The 23,287-nt window shown below is 43.0% G+C and overlaps 1 protein-coding gene across 2 annotated transcripts in view; it reads left to right on the top strand.

Moving 5' to 3' along the window:
* The first annotated feature begins 12,175 nt into the window (after window positions 1-12,175).
* The window catches only part of LOC144501483 (complement C1q tumor necrosis factor-related protein 3-like), a 32,866-nt gene continuing 21,754 nt past the window's right edge, over window positions 12,176-23,287 (top strand). The window contains exons 1-3 of one of the 2 annotated variants that reach the window (XM_078225400.1): window positions 12,176-12,373; window positions 15,879-15,993; window positions 22,278-22,432. In XM_078225400.1, the coding sequence (XP_078081526.1) occupies window positions 12,290-12,373; window positions 15,879-15,993; window positions 22,278-22,432 (354 nt within the window). In that variant the 5' untranslated portion in view covers window positions 12,176-12,289. Of the gene's footprint in view, window positions 12,590-15,878; window positions 15,994-22,277; window positions 22,433-23,287 lie in introns of both variants that reach the window. The other variant, XM_078225311.1, reaches the window with a different exon arrangement.

Genomic DNA, 23,287 nt, shown 5'->3' with positions numbered 1-23,287 from the left:
TCCCCGTGTCTGCATGGGTTTCCTCCGGGTGCTCCGGTTTCCTCCAACACTCCAAAGATATGAGGTTTAGGTTAGGCTGATTAGTCAAGCTAAATTGCCACATAGTGTTGGGGGATTAGCAGGGTAAATACGTGGGGTTACGGGGATAGGGCCTAGGTGGGATTGTTGTTGGTGCAGCTTAATGGACCAAATGGCCTCCTTCTGCACTGTAGGGATTCTATATAAAAATAAAAGAAACACCACCACTTGCTAGTTCCCCACCTAGTCACTTACCATCCTGACTTGGAAATATATCGCAGTTCTTTCACAGTCACTGGGTCTAAATCCTGGAATTCCCTCTCTAACGGCATTGTGGGTCAACCCACAGCACGTGGATGGCAGTGTTTCAACAAGGCAGCTCCACCTTCTCAAGGGCAACCAAAGATGGGCAATAAATGCTGGCCATCCAGCGACGCCCATGTCGCACAAACAAATTGAAAAAAATAACTGTTTGGAAGTCTCCTGGATTCCATCTTGCTATTAATTGCTTCAATGGTCATGGGAATTTCAGGCTCTGGAATGTGGGCTCTCATCAGAGTCCAATCAGGAACTTTCATAGATTAATTTCTCCCACATTATCGCAGTAATTAGACTAAATAGTAATTAGTAATTAGTCAGTAACACCACGTGTATGTTTCAGAATTGCCCACCATTTGTCAGCGTGTTGATTGGCCATGCATCATGTAAGCTAATTCTTGCAGCTCCCCACGTTCTGACCTCTGAAAATGTGTTCAGCTGGGTCACTGCATCACCTGCTGCTGTCAGATGTGGGTGGATGGCAGAATACTGGAGGAGAGTTAAATTTGCTTTGTTAGTGGTGAGGAACAGTGGAGATGGAGTTCAGGAGCGAGTGACTGAAGCGCTACACTTCCTAACTGAAGAAAACCTGAGGCTGCTCTCAATGTCTGGAGGAAGCTGTGGTGGACACGTTCAATCATGAATGGTCTTCCTTGGTGATTTGCTATTTTGAACTGACATGCAGCCAAAGTGAGCAAGTAAGGAAGCAATGGGAAAATTAGCCTTGCTGCAAGAGGAATTCGAGTGTAGGATTTCAGAGGCAAATGGGGAGCTATGCAGGTCCAAACACAGGCATTTAGCAGCAGGGCTCTGCATTTTAGTGTAGTTTGGTGCATGCATAGAACAAAGGAACAGCAGGCCAGATGGTAGCTGGTGCAACTTAATTTAGCTATTATAAATAACGGTGAATTCGAGAAAAATAATGTCTGTAATCAAAAAGGTGCATTTCTAGACAGCAAAGAATAGCAAACCAAAAAGTTCAACAAATGTTTTGGCAGCTTACCCTGCTTGGCATCTGGTAGCTATTAGTGTTTCACAGCAGAATATCCATTTACTGAATTAGGTAGCAGCAGGCATTCTGATCATTCACAACTGTTCTATTGTGATACTGTAGTCTAGCACAATTCCACTCTTTCCTTCTGTATCCTGTCCCTGTACAGAAGAAAACACAGACTGGGGAAAAACCTACTTCTTAAGTACAGGCTTCAAAGAGCATCACCTACTCTCAACTCACTCTGAAGCGTGATCTTGTTTACCCTTGATTTGATTTTGATTTATTATTGTCACATGTATTAACATACAGTGAAAAGTATTATTTCTTGCACACTAGACAGACAAAGCATGCCATTCATAGAGAAGGAAACGAGAGAATGCAGAATGTAGTGTTACAGTCATAGCTCGGGTATAGAGAAAGATCAACTCAATGCAAGGTAAATCCATTCAAAAGTCTGACAGCAGCAGGGAAGAAGCTGTTCTTGAGTCGGTTGGTACGTGACCTCAGACCTTTGTATCTTTTTCCCGATGGAAGAAGGTGGAAGAGAGAATGTCTGGGGTGCGTGGGGTTCTTAATTATGCTGGCTGCTTTGCCGAGGCAGCGGGAAGTGTAGACAGAGTCAATTGATGGGAGACTGGTTTGCGTAATAGATTGGGCTACATTCACGACCTTTTGTAGTTCCTTGCGGTCTTGGGCAGAGCAGGAGCCATACCAAGCTGTGATACAGCCAGAAAGCCAGGGAATTGAACATTTAACACTGTCAATCAGATTGGCATGGGCACATCTGCTGCACCACCACCACCTTTTGTAGCTTCAGTTGTGGAGGACGTTTTTCATTGGGAAGCCCAATCTGCCTTGACCATCCCAAGAACTCCATACCTACTGATTATTTTGACACGGGGAAACAGATTTTTGGCCTCATGCCAAATTATGCTCCCTCCACCTGCCAAGCTTCCCGCTGCTGGTAGGGCCATAAGATTCTGCCCAATGTATCTGTCTTTGAAATGGAAGACACAAAAATATATTGGGAATAGTGTTGAAACAAGCTCACAATGAGACTTAAGGATTTAAAGTAAATAATATTATTAAACGAAAAAGTATTGGGTAAATTCATAGCAATAAAAGCTAACAAATGCCCTGCATCCTAAAGGTTTAAGTAAGCTGATTGGAGAGATAGTAGATGCATCGGTTTTGGTTTTTCGTAAGTCCCTGGTTCTTGGTCAGTTGTAAATTTGGTAAGTTAGCAAATGTACTCAGTTGTTCAAGAATGGAGGGAGAGAGAAAACAAGAAACTGTAGAAACTGACAACAATAGTATAGAAAGTGCTAGAATGGGGCACTTAGCAAATCATAATATGATTATGCAAAATCAACACAGTTTTAAGAAAGGCAAATTGTGTTCAAATCGATTAAAGTAAAGTAAAAAATAAAGTTTATTTATTAGTCACAAGTAAGGCTCACATTAGCACTGCAATGAAGTTACTGTGAAATTCTCCTAGTTGCCACAGTCCGGTGCTTGTTCGGGTCAATGCACCTAACCAGCACATCTTTCAGAATGTGGGAGGAAACCGGAGCACCTGGATGAAACCCATGCAGGTACAGGGAGAACATGCAAACTCCACACAGACAAACTCCACCCAAGCCAGGAATTGAACCCAGCTCCCTGGCGCTGTGAGGCAGCAGTGTTAACCACTGTGCTACTGTGCCGCCCAATTAGAGCTTTCCGGGGGTGCAACTAGCAGGGTAGACAAAAAAGATGTAATATATTTGGCTTTTCAAAAAAGGAATGCGAAGATAGCATGCAGGAGGTTATTTATAGTGTTATTGAGGGTGGAATATCACAATAGTCAATTTGTTATTGGACAGAAAACAAAGTAAGAATAAATGGGTCATTTCAAGTTAGCAGCCTCCAGCATCTACACTGTTACAAGCATCAATGCCATGGTCTCAGCTATTTAGTGTCAATATTAATGACTTAGATGATGGGATAATGGGGATTATATCCAAATTCACTAATGATTTAAAGCTAGATAGGAAAATAAGCTGGGAGGACACAAGTAGACTGAATACAAAGACAGATGGAGAAGTAAATTGTGTAGAAAACATATATAAGGAGGTTACAGGGGATATAGAGAGGTTAACTGAGTCGGCAAAAATCTGGTAAATGGACAGTAATGTAGGAGAATGTGAAATTGTCCATTTTGACAGCGAGAATAAAAAAGAATCATATTATCTAAATGGTGTGGGATTGCAGAGCTCTGAGATTTAGAGGGGCTAGAGCAGCGCAACAGGCAGGGAGACATAAGTGAAGGCCGTTTAGCGGGCTTCCCGTTGGGCACCATGACCTCCTTGTATCTCCAGCTGCCGGATTTCCAGCATCGATTAAAATATTTAAATCCTGATTTGAGTCTGATTAGCGGGCCTGGGACTGAAGTCTCCGGGCCCGCTAGCCTCTCCATTCCCACCAGGAATGGTTCACTACAGCGGCGTTTACAACAGGTCCCCACTAACGGGGAGCTGGCTGCCCGACCCCGCTGGAGCGAAGGGAGACCATGGAGGCCCCCCAGGAGGTCGGGGGCAAGGGAGGGGGCGGCCCCTGGGCATTGCCAGGCTGGCCTCTTGGCACTGCCAAAGGGGCAAAGTGGCAATGCCCAAGATGGACATTGGCATAGCCCAGTGCCCAGGGGGCGGAACCAGAGGGGCAGGACATATTGGGGGCATACCCGCTCTGACAGGTCAGCGCATGTGCAGTGGTCCACTCAGCGCTATGCTGCCGACCTCCTCAAGTAGGAATAGGCCCTGCCCACTGATCTTTATCGTGATTCTTGCTAAGGCACTCTGTAATGCACAGAATGTGGGAGATTCATTTGGAAACTCCCGCTAACAAACCCAACAGGATTTACTCCAGTTTTTACTCGAATTTGGCACGTAGAATATTTTTGGGACAAGCCCAGCCATTAACTTTGTTTCTATCTAAGCCAGACCTTCTGAATTTTTCCAGCAATTTTCTGTTTCTATTCCAGGAATGGGCAGGTTGTTTGTTGAGGGAAGATTGGACAGTTTAGGCCTGTATCCACTCGAGTTTAGAAACATATAAGATTTTGGGGGGGTGAAGGGGGTGTGGGTGGTCATGATAAGGTGAGTGTTAAGAGGATGCTTTTTCTTGTGGGTGAATCTAGAACTAGGGGCACCCATTTGAAACAGAGATGAGAAGAATTTCTTTCTCTCATAGGGTAGTGAATCTTTGAAACTCCCTCCCTCAAATCACAGTCAAAGCAGAGTCTTTGAATGTTTTCAAGGCAGAAGTAGATAAATTCTTGATCACCAAGGAGATGAAAGGTTATCAGGGTTAGGCGGGAGGTTACATTCAGATCAGCTATGATCTTATTGAATAAGAGGTAGTAGTAGAGGTGGGTACAGTTTTGTCTTTTAAAAGCGTTAAGACAGTTACATGGGTAAGATGGGTATATGGGCTAAATGCGGGGAATTGGGACCAGCTTAGGAGTTAAAAAAAGGGGTGGCATGGACAAGTTGGGCCGAAGGGCCTGTTTCCATGCTGTAAACCTCTATTCTATGACTCTATGAACGGTGGAGCAGGCTTGAAGGGTCACGTGGACTACTTCTGCTCCTGATTCATGGGTGGGATTCTCCCAAAGAAATTCTAAGTGCCGAATTCACGTAAAAACTGGAGTAAATCACGCTGCTTTTTCCAACGGGATTTTCGAAATGAATCTCCCACACTCTGCACTGCAGAATGCACGAGTGTGAATCTCATTAAAAAGCTGTGGACAGGGTCTATTCCCGCTGGAGTGGCCGGTAGCATAGCGCTGAGTGGACCCTGCGCAGTGCCGATCTGTCATAGCTGAAATCAGCATATGCACAGTAGCCCCGCACTGCCGGCCTCCTGATTGCTGGCTAGCTCAGTTGCTGGCCAGCCCCTTGACCTACATCGCTGGCCTTGGAATTCTTCCCCACCCCCCCCCACCCACCCCCCCCCACCCCCCCACCCCCCCAACTCCCACCACCACCTGATCACTAGCCTCCCGGACGTGTTCAGGCCAGCCTCGACCCCCCCCCCCTCAACGACCCGCAGCCCCGACCCCCCCCGGTAGGTCGATGTCCAGCCCCAATCGCTGGCTCCCTCCCTCTGTCACCAAGCCTGAGTGCAGAGTGGAAGGGAGCCCCCCACCCCCACCAATCTCTTCCCCTCACAGAGAACCCGCCCCCCAGTAGGCCCTGATCCCCTCTGGCCCTGCCCCCTTGGCACTGCCCAATGGGCAGTGCAAGGTGCCCCCTGGGCTTTGCCATTTTGCCCCTTGGGCAGTGCCAGGAGGCCAGGCTGGTACTGCCAAGCTGGCAATGCCCAGAGGGCACCCCCCTTACTCATGACCCTCCATGTCCCCTCTTCACTCCAGCAGGGTTGGGCCGCCAGCTCCCTGCTAGTGGGGAGCTGTTGTAAACCCGGCTGGAGTAAAACACTCCTGGCAGGGGATAGATATTCACAGGCCTGGAGACTCCAGTCCCGGGCCCGCTAGTTACACGTAAATGCTCATTATAATAATTTATTCAGCTCCACACCGATTTCTGGCGCAGAGCTGATGATGCTGGAAGTCTGGTGGCTGGAGACACGTGGAGGCGGTGGCGCCCAGCACAAAGCCCGCTTCACGGCCTTCACTTGTGTCTCCATATGTTTTTATGTAAAAGAATTTAGACAGGTCGAGTGAGTGGACAATAAGTTGGCAGATGGAGTATAATGTGGGTACATATGAAATTGTCCACTTGAGTAGGAAGAACAGAAAAGCAGAATATTTTTTTAAGATGAGAAACTAACAAATGGCAGTATGCAAAGGGATCTGGGTCCTTGAACACAAATCACAGAAGTTAGCGAGCAATTTTGAAAGCAAATCTTCTTTATTGCGGGTTGTTTGGAGGTCTCACAGAGTAAGGAAGTGTCCCAGAAAATATATAGCACTTTTCTGAGGACAGACCTGGAATACTATGTACAGCTTTAGCTTCCTTTCTTTTGTAAGATATGCTTGTTTGAGAGGGGTTGCAGTGAAGTTTCGCTAAGTTGATTCCTAGAATGAGAGTTTATCCTGTGAAAAAAGATTGAGTAGAATGGACATATATACCCTTGAGTTTAGAAGAACGGGAGGCCGTTATGTTGTGGCATTCAGGCTTCATCCAGAGATTACAGGTTTTGTAAGGAACAAAAGATATTTGTTGATTAAGAAAAACTAGGTACAGGAGTTGCAGCTCTAGGCTGCCCTGGAGTCTGCCTCCAGTCTTTATGATGTTAACTACATGGTTACTAGATGTATTTTGCCCAAGAGAGGACTCCACCCTGTAGTGGGATCCTTAGTCTCGGTTCCCCATTGGCTCCTCAATTCAGGTGACTCTCTTCTGCTGTGCTGTCTTAAAGAGACGGACACCACATACACAACAGAGGTGATTTCTTTAAAGTGTATAAAACTTTTGGAGGGCTTGCTAGGGTAGCTGCTGACAGGCTGGGAGGTCTAGAACTATGAATGATGAAATCAGGAAAAATGGTTGGTCATTTTGGACTGAGATGAGGAAATATTTTTTCACTCAGAGGGTTGTGAGTCGTTAAAATTCTCTAACGCTTGAAAGCTGCAGATACTCAGCATATTCAAGATGAAAATTGGTAGTTTTTGGAGGGGGGCAGGCATTAAGAGATTCAAGGGATCTGTTGATAAGGTGGGAAAGTACAGAGCTGGAATAGAAGATTATCCATGATAATGGGGCAGCATGGTGGCACAGTGGTTAGTACTGTGGTTCACAGTGCCAGAGACCTGGGTTCGATTCCTGGTTTGGGTGTGTCTGTGTGGAATTTGCACGTTCTCCCCATCTCTGCGTGGGTTTTCTCCGGGTGCTCCAGTTTCCTCCCACACTCCAAAGATGTGCAGGTTAGGTGGATTGGCCATGCTAAATTCCCCCTTAATGTCAGGGGAACTAGCTAGGGTAAATGCATGGGGTTATGGGGATAAGGGCCTGGGTGGGACTGTGGTCGGTGCAGGCTTGATGGGTCGAATGGGCTCCTTCTGCACTGTAGGAATCTATGATTCTATATAGATGATCTTATTGAGTAGCGGAGTGGAGAATTGCAGCATGGTCCACTCCTGTTTCTATTTGTCACCTTATGTAAGTCTTTCGTTTACCTATTTTAATATTTATCTAACAATTAGAACAGTTCTCGTCACTGTCCTTGGTACAAATGCATCCAAAAAGGTGCGAGATATCAAACAGTTCCATTAGCATGTATGCCACGAACTTCAACTATCACGAGGAAGAAAGATTTGTGAGAATATTATGATTATGTTATGATCTCCGTGGGGAGAGTAAATCAAAATAACCAAATTTACCAAATGACACCCAAATTAAGAAGTTACCAACAAGATTCCGCTTTGTGCAACTTTTACTTTAATGTAAATCAGAACCAATGCAAATTATCCAATGGATTAACAGGCAAATGATACCTCAAATAAAAAAGTAAATCGTTGATACAACAAAGATACGTTTCATGCAACCACAAGCATTCACATCACTCCCCACACAACAATATGCTGCTCTTTATCCATGCAAGCTAGGTCAGGAGCCTGATCTGACAATAGTTTTCACCTTTGTATTTCATCACACTTCTACAAACCCTCTCTTCCGTGGGTCACAGTAGTCTGGATGGTGTAGCTTTCCAAAGATCCTTTTCAATAACACCCTGTTGGCTACTTCTGGGAAAGTATCCAGCTCTTTAGCATCTCTGGGCTATTCAAACAGATCTCCAGGTTTTAGACCTTTTTAGCCAGCTCGTGCAGCACCTCAAAGAGCTCTTGCCTCCTTCCTTGCCAAACAGAATAACTGACCTCTTCCAAAGCGTGATTTGCTTATTCTCCTTTCAAGAATTTTCTGTGTTCCTTTTTCTGTTCTTTTCTGCTTTCTCTTAATTTCCGCATCCATGCTTTGATCACCTTCACCCTCCATCACCACTGCTTGTAGCTTTCATTTGTGTTTACTTGCCACATGTTTCTTTTCCTTAACTTACTTCCCGTTGACACTAATTTATTCAAGGAAGTAACAATTGATTTCTTCACAATTGATTTAAACTTGTAAAAAAGTCCTTTGCAAACATTCTTGAAAACAATTACAGATTTCCAAGACATTTTAAGGAGATTGTAAGTTTTCCTTAGTCGATTGCTTCCAGGCTGTCACATTAATACAACAATCTCAAACACTTTAAAACAGAGAACTGAAGACATTTCACATATATCCACACAAAATTGTGGCCATGCATGTAATTTATATATGAAAACCAGTAACTCTGTTCATGCTATATTAAAAGCAAAATCTGCGGATACTGGAATCTGAAACAAAAACAGAAAATGCTGGTAACTCTCAGCAGGCCTGACAGCATCTGTGGAGAGAGAACAGAGCCAACACTTCGAGTCTGGATGACCTTTCCTCAGAGCTAACGGCAAAGAAAATCAGAAAACATTTATACTATGGGTGAAGTGCGGGGGGGTGGGGGGTGCTGTAATAGGACAGAGGGAATATAAATGAGGATATAGGCGGCTGAGTGAGGTGCTAAAAGTGTCCAATAAGAGATCAGAATGTGTGAATGGAAGAATAGAGGGACAGATAGTTAAGGCAGTTGCCGTGAAGGGCTCAAAGGAGAGCGGGAATGAAGAAATGAAAAATGGAAGAGAGAAAGAAGGATGATAAAAATGGATGAATGAGATGAAAAGAACCATCAAAATGAAATAAAATAAATGGAAATGGGATGAAGGTGGAGGGGAGAGTTCATGCTCTGATGTTTTTGAGCTCAATGTTCAGTGCGGAAGGTTGTAAAGTGCCCACTCGGAAGATGAGGTGCTGCTGTTCCTCCAGTTTGTGTTGGGGTGAGTGTTCCCGCATGTCAGAACTCAAATTTTCCTCACAGAGCAATAGTCCAGTTTTGGGTAAGAGTTACGAGCTCAAAGATTTAGTAAAGGAGAAAGGTGACTACAACTTTGCCCTTAATCCAAAATTTACAAATAATTATTCTCATGATTACCAGTGCTTTTCATTCTGTTACTGGTCGGGAAATGCTAGTTTAAAGTTTATTAGTGTCACAACTACGTTTACACCAACATTGCAATGAAGTTACTGTGAAAGTCCCCTAGTCACCACACTCTGGCGCCTGTTCGGGTACACTGAGGCAGAATTTAGCATGGTCAATGCACCTAACCAGCACATCTTTTGGACTGTGGGAGGAAACTGGAGCACCCGCAGGAAGCCCACACAGACACCAGGAGAACATACAGACTACACACAGGCAGCAACTCAAGGAAGGATTTGAACCTGGGTCCCTGGCCTGTGAGGCAGCAGTGCTAACCACTGTGACATTTGCCACCCAGCTAGAGGCAGCTTGGGAGACATAATTTTCTATGATGTTCCCTTGTCACCTGTGACTTCCAGAAATTTAGCTCCACTGAATTCATAAACTTCATCCCATCACTGCAGTAAGTAATGCCATACATCATCTGGATCAGGTGTATCTGGATTTCCAGAAGGCATTTGACAAGGTGCCGCACCAAAGGTTGCTACATAAGATAAAGGTGCATAGTATTACGGGTAATGTATTAGCATGGATAGAGGATTGGTTAACTAACAGAAAGCAAAGAGTGGGGGTAAATGGGTGTTTTTCTGGTTGGTGATCAGTGACTAGTGGTGTGCCTCAGGGGTCAGTGTTGGGACCGCAATTGTTTACGATTTACATAGATGATTTGGAGTTGGGGACCGAGTGTAGTGTGTCAAAATTCGCAGATGACACTAAGATGGGTGGAAGAGCAAAGTGTGCAGAGGACGCTGAAAGTCTGCAAAGGGATATAGATAGTCTAAGTGAGTGGGCGAGGGTCTGGCAGATGGAGTACAATGTTGGTAACTGTGAGGTCATCCATTTTGGTAGGAATAACAGCAAAATGGATTATTATTTAAATGGTAAAAAATTGCAGCATGCTGCTGTGCAGAGGGACCTGGGTGTCCTTGTGCAGGAATCTCAAGGAGTTGGTTTGCAGGTGCAGCAGATAATTAAGAAGGCAAATGGAATTTTGTCCTTCACTGCTAGAGGGATGGAGTTTAAAAACAGCGAGGTTAGGTTGCAGCTGTATAAGGTGCTGGTGAGGCCACACCTGGAGTACTGTGTACAGTTTTGGTCTCCTTACTTGAGAAAGGATATACTGGCACTAGAGGGGGTGCAGAGGAGATTTACTAGGTTGATTCCGGAGTTGAGAGGGTTGGCTTATGAGGAGAGACTGAGTAGACTGGGGCTATACACTTTGGAATTCAGAAAAATGAGGGGAGATCTTATGGAAACATATAAGATTATGAAGGGAATAGATAAGATAGAAGCAGGGAAGATGTTTCCACTGGCGGGTGAAACTAGAACTAGGGGGCATAGCCTCAAAATAAGGGGAAGCAGATTTAGGACTGAGTTGAGGAGGAACTTCTTCACACAAAGGGTTGTGAATCTGTGGAATTCCCTGCCCAGTGAAGCAGTTGAGGCTACCTCATCGAATGTTTTTAAGGCAAGGATAGATAAATTTTTGAACAGTAAAGGAATTAAGGGTTATGGTGAGCGGGCGGGTAAGTGGAGCTGAGTCCACAAAAAGATCAGCCGTGATCTTATTGAATGGCGGAGCAGGCTCGAGGGGCCAGATGGCCTACTCCTGCTCCTGGCTCTTATGTTCTTATTAGGGATGGGCCAGTGATGCCCACAACCTGCAAAACAAAAATCACAAACTTATCTGTCTGCCAATAGCCAGCACTCCTAAAGCAAACCGGTAAATGGAGAAAAATTGTTGTAGATTTTAGGTTTCACCACTGGACGGTAAACCAGTTTTCCTTCATTTTCTCTTTATGCCCCCTGCCTGGTTTTTGCTTTTTGGAAAGGAATTGGGTGGGGTGCATAATTGCCTGGTGATTAATTTCCACCAGTGAGCTTCCTGCCAGTGCAAGTTAACATCTAGCCCATAACCTTCAGCTTATTTTATATTATCATTTCACAAACACCCTGCCTTTCTAAATAAAATCAATTGCTTAATCAGATATGGTTTGTTTCAGATCACTGAAAAATAGAACAGGAGAACTCTGAGATTTTTAAACATTCCTTAAGACAGTGAAGAAATTCACACCGCAATCTAAAAAATCTATGCATTTTTGAAAATAGTATAATGTCTGGTTTTGTAATGAGTCACCCATTGGCATAAGTCTCAATGTTCAAGACATCATTCTTGGGGCAGTACCATTAATCACTCTGACTGAAATGAAAGCGCAGTTACACATAACTTTTTTTTGCATCAAATAGTAAGAAAATCTAACTAGATCACATATAATCAATTGAATTTTGGGTAAGTTATTTCAAGCTTTATTCCCTTCCTTTGAAATCAAGCTGATGCTGCGTGTTTTATAACCGTTAGGATGAACTGAAGCTCCAAATGTCAGGTCTTTTCTTTTAAAAAAACAAGTCATGCAGTTATCCAGTTAGAAATAGCCATATAATTCGATTACCACAAGGTTCCAGCTAGGAAAGTTCTGCATTAGTCACGAATTCTCACTTTCAACAAAGTTTTTCACACTTGAACAAAAACAGACCTACTCCAAATGTTAAATGGATAACCCACACCAAAATGTGGGAAACAAGGGAGCGATCAATATTAATCCATGCAAATGTGTGACTGTGGTGAACTAATGAATAAGTCACACCTCATTTAAGCAACATGAACCATTTTTTTTTCAATAGGTTCAACTGATCACAGCTGAGGGATTATATCACTGGGCTGTCCTAGCGTTTCCTGTAGCAGGAGTCTACAACACTATAAAATTGTACGCTTGGTGCAGGCTTCAGAGGGATTTGCATGTGACTGAAGGATAAGACTAGCATCTTACTGCTGGCCCCATCCCAAAGGCAATGGCACTGAAGATATGTGAACGCTGGTGCCTGCTCATTTTCCTCTTCCTACCCTTTTGCCAATGCCTGGAAGAATACTCGGAGGTGAGCGTGAAAGATAATGCAAACTTGACAAAAGTAGTTGAAAACCAGGAAACTTCCAGGTATTTAAAGAGCGAACAGACTGAAGCTGTAAACCATACAGGTGGGGTAAATTCGAGGCCGACTGCAGCTGACAAGACAGGAAAAGTACAAAAAAAGCCGAAAAGAAACAAATTTGAAACTAAGGTGATAGAACTGTCAACTCCTGATAGCATCCAGGTACTCTGAACTGATTTTATACGCAAAGTTGGTAATAGTCCCGAGGCAGTTTGGCTTCATCTGGCTTAAACTGGAACAATTTGAATTTTGGGATAACAAAGTTTAGTTGATTTTCAGTTAATGCTTTCTCTGGCTCAAAATTCCAGTATTTCCTTTTTTTTTGTTGATGGGGAAAAAGAGAAGTTTTGTATGTTTATTATGGGTTTACTCATAAATTTGTTGTATTGTAAAATTAAACAAAACCAACTATTGAAACAGGAGTGAACACTTTTCAAATTGAATGATAAAATATCTTATAATTAACTCATTAAAAGAGGAGCAATTTAAAACACATTTTATTTCCCATTCCCGAGATAACGCGGCAGTTGAAATGTATTTTGTGTAACTTATTTCAAAGTGAATTTTCTTTTTATTTTCCCTGTATATTTAATTAAAAGAAATGCATGAGAATTAATTAGAACTTTAAATTTGTTAGAACCCTGGTTGGCTATGTTATCTGTCAAAGATTCATCATTTTGATGTTTGAATTAGTTATGTTTACCCGTTTTCAGACTAGTTTGGAAAGGTTTTCAGGTGGTCGGGAAGGGTAGCCCCAAGTATTTGGAAAATATCGCATTTTGCAATGTACTCACAAGAGAAATGGACTATATAACTTATGAATTGTTTCTGGCATGCTATAGTCTAGATTCTGCACTGCATAATTACTTGAACAGTAACTTTTTCTATGATTATACAGCAGTGATTTCCCTCATGAAAATAGAACAGCGACAGAAATATTTTTATTCATTCAAATGCAATATTTAACTCAGTCAAAGCAGAAAATATTTTGTGACTTTCATTGAAACGGTCACATTCCCATATGTAATTTTTCTCACTAAATGCAGCATTATAACCGATCAAGCAATACGATTTAAGAAAAACCCTGATTTCAAACCTAAACATCAAATAAAACCAATGTAACAGTTGGTGTAATTCAGACCTGTCAAAAATAGGGCAAACCATATTGACAAAACTGACACTTCCACCAGCCTGTCATTAGAATTTGAGCACAGCGTGCTCAATGTCAGAGATGTCTCCTACAATGTAACTCCCCTGTTTTTCCTCATTACTTTAATATTTATCTTCTTGAAGTTCTATCTATTTCCCACTTCCCACTTCCCATGTGGACGGCAGGGTGGCACAGTGATTAGCACCGCTGCTTCGCAGCGCCAGGGACTCAGGTTCAATTCCTGGCTTGGGTTACTGTCTGTGTGGAGTTTGCATGTTCTCCCCATGTCTGCGAGGGGTTTCCTCCGGGTGCTCTGGTTTCCTCCCACATTCTGAAAGACGTGCTGGTTTGGTGCATTGACCCGATCAGGTGCCGGATTGTGGCGACTAGGGGGATTTCACAGTAACTTCATTGCAGTGTTAATGTAAGCCTTATTTGTAATAAATAAGTAAACTTTAAAACTTAAATGTTGCGATTCGTTTGATTTCAACAGCTACGCATGGCAACGGATTTCATACTCTAACACTACTGTGGGAGTAGACAAAAAATACAAAAAGAAATCAGTTTGATAAGGTGATAGAACAGCCAACTCCAAATAGCATAATTTCAAGAATTTCATTGGTTTTTTCAAGGCAACTGGGGTTGCTATAAGTGGTGGCATTTCCAATGTCATCCTCAACCCAACAATATATATGTTTAAAAATAAATCATATGATTTATCAAAACACTATCAGAAGCTTGACTTGTGTGCAAGATGAAGATGCAGTTGTGGTGCTTATTAACCCTATGCAATGTTTTGCCCTGTTCTTGATTTTTACATGCTTATTATGCTAATGAATATATCTTCGCTGCTGCATTAAATTCTGATTGTATGGAATTTATGCATAAAATATTTTTCATTGTTATTTTGAATTGTATATTTAAACTTTCCTTTAAATATTAGCCATGTAATGGAAGTATATGCTCAATAAATAATTCCATGTATCTGAAAAGTTGTATAATGCTATGTTGAAATGCTCTGGTTATTTTTGCTTATTATGGTTTGGCTTCTTCTTTTATGCTTTAAGTGCACAATTGGACAGTCTTTTTACCTGGTAGAACCACAGGGGGAATTTTCCACTCCTGTTTTCAACCGGCGGGTTTGTGAGGGAATGGAAAATCTCGCGGGAGGCCCAAAATGCAATTCACACCAATGGAATTTCCCCTTGCGATTATCCCAGCCCATCCCCCTCATCAATGATGTAACAGGAATCCCAATATTTAACGTCAGGATTCCCATTAGAATCTATTAACATCTCATTATCAAGCCTCTATGTCTGGTAACCCCGCCACCTCCCGACCTCCTCAGGCTCCCTGTGGCAACCATCCACCTCACTGCTATTTGAATATAAGTACATGGTAGGATGAGGCCCTTAAATGGGCATTGCTGACTTCAATTAGTGCCCGGGGAGAAAACTGTGCATAAGCCTTCCTTCCCTGGACTTAATTGGACAGGGCACAAAGACAACTGGGTCCTCCATTTCACACGCTTCTGCCTGATTAAATGCCTCCCACCTCTAAACTCCCCACCAGGAGAATAATGACTTCCACCCAAAGAGATGGAAACAAAGATTAGATTATGAGAAAGAAAAATAAAATAAACATTTTTTTCTTTAAGTTTTTTTGAAATCTCCAACAACAATTCTCAACTTGAAGGGATGAGACTAAATACTTTTAGTGTTCCCTTTTTGGGCCAGTGAAGCTGCTTACCAGTCATCAACCATTATTACATTGTTTAAAGAGTACTTAAATGGTTAATTACTAGACTTAATGTTCTGTGCTGTGTTTAATGGACAATTAGCGTGTGAATGCAGCGACTTCATGAAACTCCTGGGGAAGTCAAGGATTTGATTTGATTCCTGTGAAGCTAATTCAAGAGCAATGCAAATCATCTAGAAATTTGTGACAATCGATTTTCATAAAGAATCTATTCCTTCCCACAAATTTTCTGGCTGATTTTCACTTTAATTTCAAAGTACACTATTCACATGCTGATAATTCTTTTCATTATTGGAATGACAGCATTTTTTACATCAACAATTATGACGTAATATTCACACATTTCACTTATCTGAATACACTTGTAACCATGGTATATACTCAATTTTCTGTTCAAAGAACTATGACAAAATTTGTAAAAAAAAATAAAACTTGTTATCCTAAAATCAGATCAGTTGCCTTGAGTGACTTTTTTTTAGCTTGTCAATTTAGATTTTGTGCTAAAGTATACTTGCAAATTAAAAATTAATTTTCTGTTTTGAGGAACAACATGAGATTGTGGATAGGCCTGCTCATTTCGAATGTAACTCCTGTTGTCACCGAGCAGAACCTGGTCCCCGTGGATGGCCTGGTCCTCCTGGCCAAGCTGGTATTCCGGGTGAGTTATCAATTGTGCTTTTTCAATGCTTCATTTCTCTCTTTCAATTTTAACCCATTCTTTATTCCTGCACTTAATGATTGGAGGCCATCATTCACAATGACCAGTGATCACTCCAGTATCTCTCCCAAATGTCCATTCTTCATGTGAATCTGCACAGTGAGTCTCAGCAGGGAGTACTTTCAGGAATTCAGACCCTCACATCTGCTTCTGGGAAGAGCTGAGGTTTGTTTACTTGTGGAGGAAGAATCCTTCCTAATTCCGACAAATTGTCAGGACTCTGGTGGAATACTCTGCACTTGCTGGATGAGCGCAACTCCAAAAACACTCAAGAAGTGTGACATCATCCAGGAAAAGCAGCCTATAACCAACCCACCACCTTAAATATTCACTCTCTCCATCACTTGTGCCCAATGACAGCAGTGTGTGCCTTCTACAAGATACATTGCTACAAGTCACCAAGCCTTTTTGAGAAAGGGATAGTGGTGTCGTGCTAATGTCACTGGACTGGCAATCCAGAGGCACAGGCTTATGCTGTGCACACATGTGTTCAAATTCTGTCATAGCAACTGGTGGAATTTAAATTCAATTCATAAATTTGTAATCTAACAGTATTCTCAGCTTTATGGTCAGTAATTGTTACTATCACTGATTGCTGTAAAAACCTTTCTGGTTCTGGAATGCCCCCTTAGGGAAGGAAATCTGCTGACCTTACCTGGCCTGACCAACATGTGACTCCAGATCTTGACTCTTAGTTTCCCTCTGAAATGGCCTAGCAACGCACTTTGGGATGGGTAACAAAAGCTGGCCTTGCCAACATCCCACGGACAAGTAAAGAAGAAGTACCTTCCAAACTCGTTACCTGGAAGGATAAGGACAGCAGAGGTATGGGTTCACTAGCGAAGAGTCTTACCAAAGAGGTTGGGATTTTTAAGGCCTGGATTCTCTGATGTCGTTCACCCCACCACTGCTGCTAGCAAGAACACAGAATTTGGTGCTCAGCCAAATCTCCATTCACTGCATTGGGACCGGATAATCCCAGCGTGGGTGAGGTCAGAGAAGTCTGGCCTTAGAATCAATAACAGCTAAAAGGAGGCCATTCTATCCATTGTGTCAATGCTTGTTCTCCAAGAAGCAATCCAGACAGTCCCAGTCCTCTGCGCTATAATTGTAGCCCTGCAGGTTTATTTCTTTCAAATAGCGAGCCAATTTCCTTTTGAAATCATTGGTCTTTATTTCCACCATTCCTGTAGACAGCCAGTTACAGGTTATTATCTCTCACTGTTATTTCTCACATTGCCCTACACACAGCTCTTACCCAAAATCTTAAATCTGTGACTCTTAATCCTTGTACCAACAGCTAACAGCAACAGTGTCCCATGTCTACCTCATTCAAAACTATCATAATCTTATACACATGTGTTAACTCTCCACTCAGTCTCCTTTGCTCCAAAGAGAACAATATCATCTTTTCCAACCTCACATTATAACTAAATCCTCCATTCCTGAATTCATCCTTATAAATCTCCTCTGCACAATGTTAAATTCATATCCTTCTTGAAGTGTGGTGATCAGAACTTTATGCAATACCCTAGTTATGGCCTAACCAGAACTTCATAATGGCTCAGTGCGTCTTCCTGCTCTTTAGTTATGAAGCCCAAGATCCCACATGCTTTGCTAACTACTCTCTCCATATGTCTTGCCACCCTAAAGATCTATGCACAGGCACCCCTGGGTCCCTCTGTCCCTGCACACTCTTTAGAATTATTCCATTAATTTTATATTGCCTCTCCCTCCCTATCCCTTCTGCAAAAATGTATTACCTCACACTTCTCTGTATCAAATTCCCTCTGTTATTTCTCTGCGCATTCTGCTAGCCCATATCTGTCTTGTTGCAGTTGATGCATAATACACACAATCCTGACCTGGGACTGTATCACTGCCATTGCACTGTCATTGGATCCAAAAACCTGGAACTCCCTCTCCAGCATCACTGTTGACGTACCTCCACCACATGGACTGCAGCAGGTCAAATAGGTGGCTCGCCACTACTGTCTCAAGGGCAACAAATGCTGATCTGGAATGAAGTTTCCTTTTAGAAACGTACAAGTTGAAACTACTTGCATGTTGCCCATTATCCATAAATGGAAGAACTTTACTTTAATTGTTTCAAAGCGGGATCCAGGGTGAGGTAGTCAAATGGATACAAAATTGGCTTGATGGTTGTAGAGGGGTTTTTTTCGACCAGCGGTGTGCCTCAGGGATCAGTGCTGGATCCACTGTTACTTGCCATTTATATTAATGATTTGGATGAGAATTTAGGAGGTATGGTTAGTAAGTTTGCAGATGGCACCAAGATTGGTGGCATAATGGACAGTGAAGAAGGTTAGCTAGGTTTGCAACGGGATCTTGATCAATTGGGCCAGTGGGCTGACGAATGGCAGATGGAGTTTAATTTAGATAAATGCGAGGTGATGCATGTTGGTAGATTGAACCAGGGCAGGACTTACTCAGTTAATGGTAGGGCATTGGGGAGAGTTATAGAACAAAGAGATCTAGGGGTACAGGTTCATAGCTCCTTGAAAGTGGAGTCACAGGTGAACAGAGTGGTGAAGAAGGCATTTGGCATGCTTGGTTTCTTCGGTTGGAAGATTGAATACAGGAGTTGGGACGTCTTGTTGAAGTTGTACAAGACATTGGTAAGGCCACTGGAGTACTGTGTACAGTTCTGGTCACTCTATTATAGAAAGGATATTATTAAACTAGAAAGACTGCAAAAATGATTTACGAGGATGCTACCGGGACTTGATGGTTTGAGTTATAAGGAGAGGCTGGATAGACTGGGACTTTTTTCTCTGGAGCGTAGGAGACTTAGGGGTGATCTTGCAGAGGTCTATAACATAATGAGGGGCACAGATTAGCTAGATAGTCAGTATCTTTTCCCATATGCTTTTCCTGCCTCCCTCTGCTGAACAGGAGTTCTCTGCACCCAAAGTGCACTGAACCTGTTTAGGCAAAGGTGTGATTGAATTTCCTTCACTGGGATATTAACAAGGTAAGAAGTTTAACAACACCAGGTTAAAGTCCAACAGGTTTATTTGGTAGCAAAAGCCACACAAGCTTTCGAGGCTCTGAGCCCCTTCTTCAGGTGAGTGGGAATTCTGTTCACAAACAGAACTTATAAGACACAGACTCAATTTACATGAATAATGGCCGGAATGCGAATACTTACAACCAATCCAGTCTTTAAGAAACAAAACAATGGGAGTGGAGAGAGCATCAAGACAGGCCAAAAAGATGTGTATTGTCTCCAGACAAGACAGCCAGTGAAACTCTGCAGGTCCACGCAACCGTGGGAGTTACAAACAGTGTGACATAAATTCTGATTCTAGGATCGCATGATAAAGACTCAGGAGGAAAAAAGCAGAAATATTTATGTGAAATAGTGTGACATAAACCCAATATCCCGGTTGAGGCCGTCCTTGTGTGTGCGGAACCTGGCTATCAGTTTCTGCTCCGCGACTCTGCGCTGTCGTGTGTCGCGAAGGCCGCCTTGGAGAACGCTTACCCGAATATCAGAGGCCGAATGCCCGTGACCGCTGAAGTGCTCCCCAACAGGAAGAGAACAGTCTTGCCTGGTGATTGTCGAGCGGTGTTCATTCATCCGTTGTCGCAGCGTCTGCATAGTTTCCCCAATGTACCATGCCTCGGGACATCCTTTCTTGCAGCGTATCAGGTAGACAACGTTGGCCGAGTTGCAAGAGTATGTACCGTGTACCTGGTGGATGGTGTTCTCACGTGAGATGATGGCATCTGTGTCGATGATCCGGCACGTCTTGCAGAGGTTGCTGTGGCAGGGTTGTGTGGTGTCTTGGTCACTGTTCTCCTGAAGGCTGGGTAGTTTGCTGCGGACAATGGTCTGTTTGAGGTTGTGCGGTTGTTTGAAGGCAAGAAGTGGGGGTGTGGGGATGGCCTTGGCGAGATGTTCGTCTTCATCAATGACATGTTGAAGGCTCCGGAGGAGATGCCGTAGCTTCTCCGCTCCGGGGAAGTACTGGACAACGAAGGGTACTCTGTCCACTGTGTCCCGTGTTTGTCTTCTGAGGAGGTCGGTGCGGTTTTTCGCTGTGGCGCGTCGGAACTGTTGATCAATGAGTCTAGCGCCATATCCTGTTCTTATGAGGGCATCTTTCAGCGTCTGTAGGTGTCTGTTGCGATCCTCCTCATCCGAGCAGATCCTGTGTATACGGAGGGCTTGTCCGTAGGGGATGGCTTCTTTAACGTGTTTAGGGCATATTAACAAGGTGCAGAGATACTCCCAGTCTGTGTCCCAGCTCCTGCAAACTGGGTCTAGCATCAGAACATAAGGCAAGAAAAGGAGAAGGGCATCTAAAACTAGAGGGCATAGGTTTAAGGTGAGAGGGGAGAGATACAAAAAGTTCCAAAGGGGCAATTTTTTCACAGAGGGTGGTGAGTGTCTGGAACAAGCTGCCAGAGGCAGTAGTAGAGGTGGGCACAATTTTGTCTTTTAAAAAGCGTTTACATGGGTAAGATGGATATAGAGGGATATGGGCCAAACGCGGGCAATTGGGACTAGCTTAGGGGTTAAAAAAAGGGGCGGCATGGACAAGTGCCTGTTTCCATGCTGTGAACCTCTCTGACTGTATGACTCTATGAAAACCCATTTGAATATTCAGTTGCTCTACCAATGAAATACACCAAGTCTGATAATTGCATCATACAAAGGACAATGTAGATTAATGATTGTTGTATTTTCTTTGTCTGATTGCAGTCAAAAAACTCATCCATTCCTCTTTAAGGCTCTAAAACACTGAAATGTGGAAATACCCACTCTCTGGTGAAAATTTCAGGAAAAATAGATGGAGATCCATAATGCTGTATCTCCCATTATACTGTATGAAGGGCAGGACACAGAGATGAGCCTGTCTGTTGCGGGCCTATCACTATCATGTTATTAAAATGGAAGGCACTGTACACAGCTTTCTAGCCCTCCCATTGTTATCGTGGGAACTGGACACTAAAACACAGATAATTCTCATAAAGTACCTTTGAAGATTTTCACAGAAAAAAGAAGAGGAGCCCTATGGCATGTTTGAAAAAGCAATTGTTTATTAACTATCCACCAAATAAATGAGCATTCTGTTGGCCCTTCTCCTTTACTTGCCTTATTTTCTGGTGCTAGACCCAGGTTGCAGGAGGTGGGACACAGACTGGGAGTATCTCTGCACCTTGTTAATATAGTAAGAAGTCTAACAACACCAGGTTAAAGTCCAACAGGTTTATTTGGTGGCTGGCTTTTGCTACCAAATAAACCTGTTGGACTTTAACCCGGTGTTGTTAGACTTCTTACTATGTTTACCCCAGTCCAACGCCGGCATCTCCACATCATGACCTTGTTAATATCCCAGTGAAGGAAATTCAATCACACCTTTGCCTAAACATTTTCAGTGCACTTTGGGTGCAGAGAACTCCTCTTCAGCATAGGGAGGCAGGAAAAGCATATGGTTGGCACAGTGGTTAGCATGCTGCCTGACAGCACCACAGACCCAGCTTTGATTCCAGCCCCGGGTGTCTGTCTGTGTGGAGTTTGCACATTCCCCCCGTGTCTTTGTGAGTTTCCTCTGGGTGCTCCAGTTCCTCCCACACTGCAAAGATGTGCAGGTTAGGCGGATTGGCCATGTGAAATTGCCCCTTCAGCAAAAGCAGAAAATGCTGGAAAATTTCAGCAGGTCTAACAGCATCTGTGGAGAAACGTTGGCTCTGTTTTCTCTCCGTAGATGCTGTCACACCTGATTTTTCAGCATTTTCTGGTTTTGTTTCAGATTCCAATATCTGCAGTATCTTACTTTTATCTAAATTGCCCCTTACTGTCCCAAGGTGTGTAGGTTAGGAGGATTAGTGGGATAAATGTGTGGGATTATGGAGATAGGGCTTGGGTAAAATTAAAAAATCCCACCTTCAGTACACTCGCTACATAGAACATAGAACATAGAACAGTACAGCACAGAACAGGCCCTTCGGCCCACGATGTTGTGCCGAGCTTTATCTGAAACCAAGATCAAGCTATCCCACTCCCTATCATCCTGGTGTGCTCCATGTGCCTATCCAATAACATTTACAATTATCACCTGAACCATTGGAGAACATAAATTTATTTTATTTTTAGACTTGACATATTGATCCAAGAAGCTATTGTTTAAAGATAACAGCTGGCAACCAAATACCAATTGACTCCAAGAATATGACTACCTGTAATTTAATAGGAAACCATGGAAATAATGGAAATAATGGGCTCCCAGGACACGAGGGGGACAAGGGTGAGCAAGGCCGTAAAGGAGACATGGGACCTCGAGGAGAACGTGGAATTCAAGGCATTAAAGGAGAGAAGGGACAAGCTGGCATCCCATCAGAACTCAAAGTAAGAATGTAACTATTCTGTTCATTGCATGCATAATATTCAACAGGACAGTATTGTGCAAAACTAATGGACAATAGCTGGTCAATATGGGTGAGATGGTGGTGGTAATGTCACTGGTCTAGTAATCCAGAAGCCCAGGCTAATACTCTAGGAACACTGGTTCAAATACCACAGTGGCAGGTGGTGGAATTTGATGAATAAAATCTGGAATTGAAACCCAGCCATAGTGGTGGTGTTCATCGATTGTTGTTAAAGCCCATCCGGTTCACCACTGTCCTTCCAGGGAAGGACAACTGCCATCTTTCCCCAGCCTAGCAAAAAATGACTCCACAGCCACAACAATATCTTTGACTCTTCCTTGCCCTCTGAAATGGCCTCGCAAGCCACTCAGTTCAAGGGCAATTAGAGATGGGCAACAAATGTCTGTGTTGCCAGTGATGCCAACATCCCACAAAGAAAATAAAGCAAAATGTAAGAGCAAAACAATACCAGAACATAAAATGAATCTTATTTCTCAAGAGGTTTGTTTATATTACTGTGTCATCTTGCAATTAGCACACATTTTGAATTAGAAATGGTAATTTGTGATAACATTTTGCATATTGCCACTGTTATTATTTGACCTTTAACTTCAATGTGCAGGCTATTTTTCTCATGAACTCAAAATCTGTCTTCTACTGAGACTGGGCATTTTTATATTAGTTATGAATAATCTTTGTTAATACATCCCTACTGCACTGCCACCATTTACTTGTTGGTTGTTTGATTCTTGATTTTCCTTTATGAGAATACACGAAATAGAATAGTACAAATCCAGGATACTTTTGAAACTTTGTACAATATATGTGTTACTTT

Source organism: Mustelus asterias, chromosome 1, assembly GCF_964213995.1.
Source record: "Mustelus asterias chromosome 1, sMusAst1.hap1.1, whole genome shotgun sequence".
NCBI classification, from domain to species: domain Eukaryota; kingdom Metazoa; phylum Chordata; class Chondrichthyes; order Carcharhiniformes; family Triakidae; genus Mustelus; species Mustelus asterias.
Note: the sequence above shows the minus strand (reverse complement) of the source record. Positions and strands in the feature narration are given on the sequence as shown.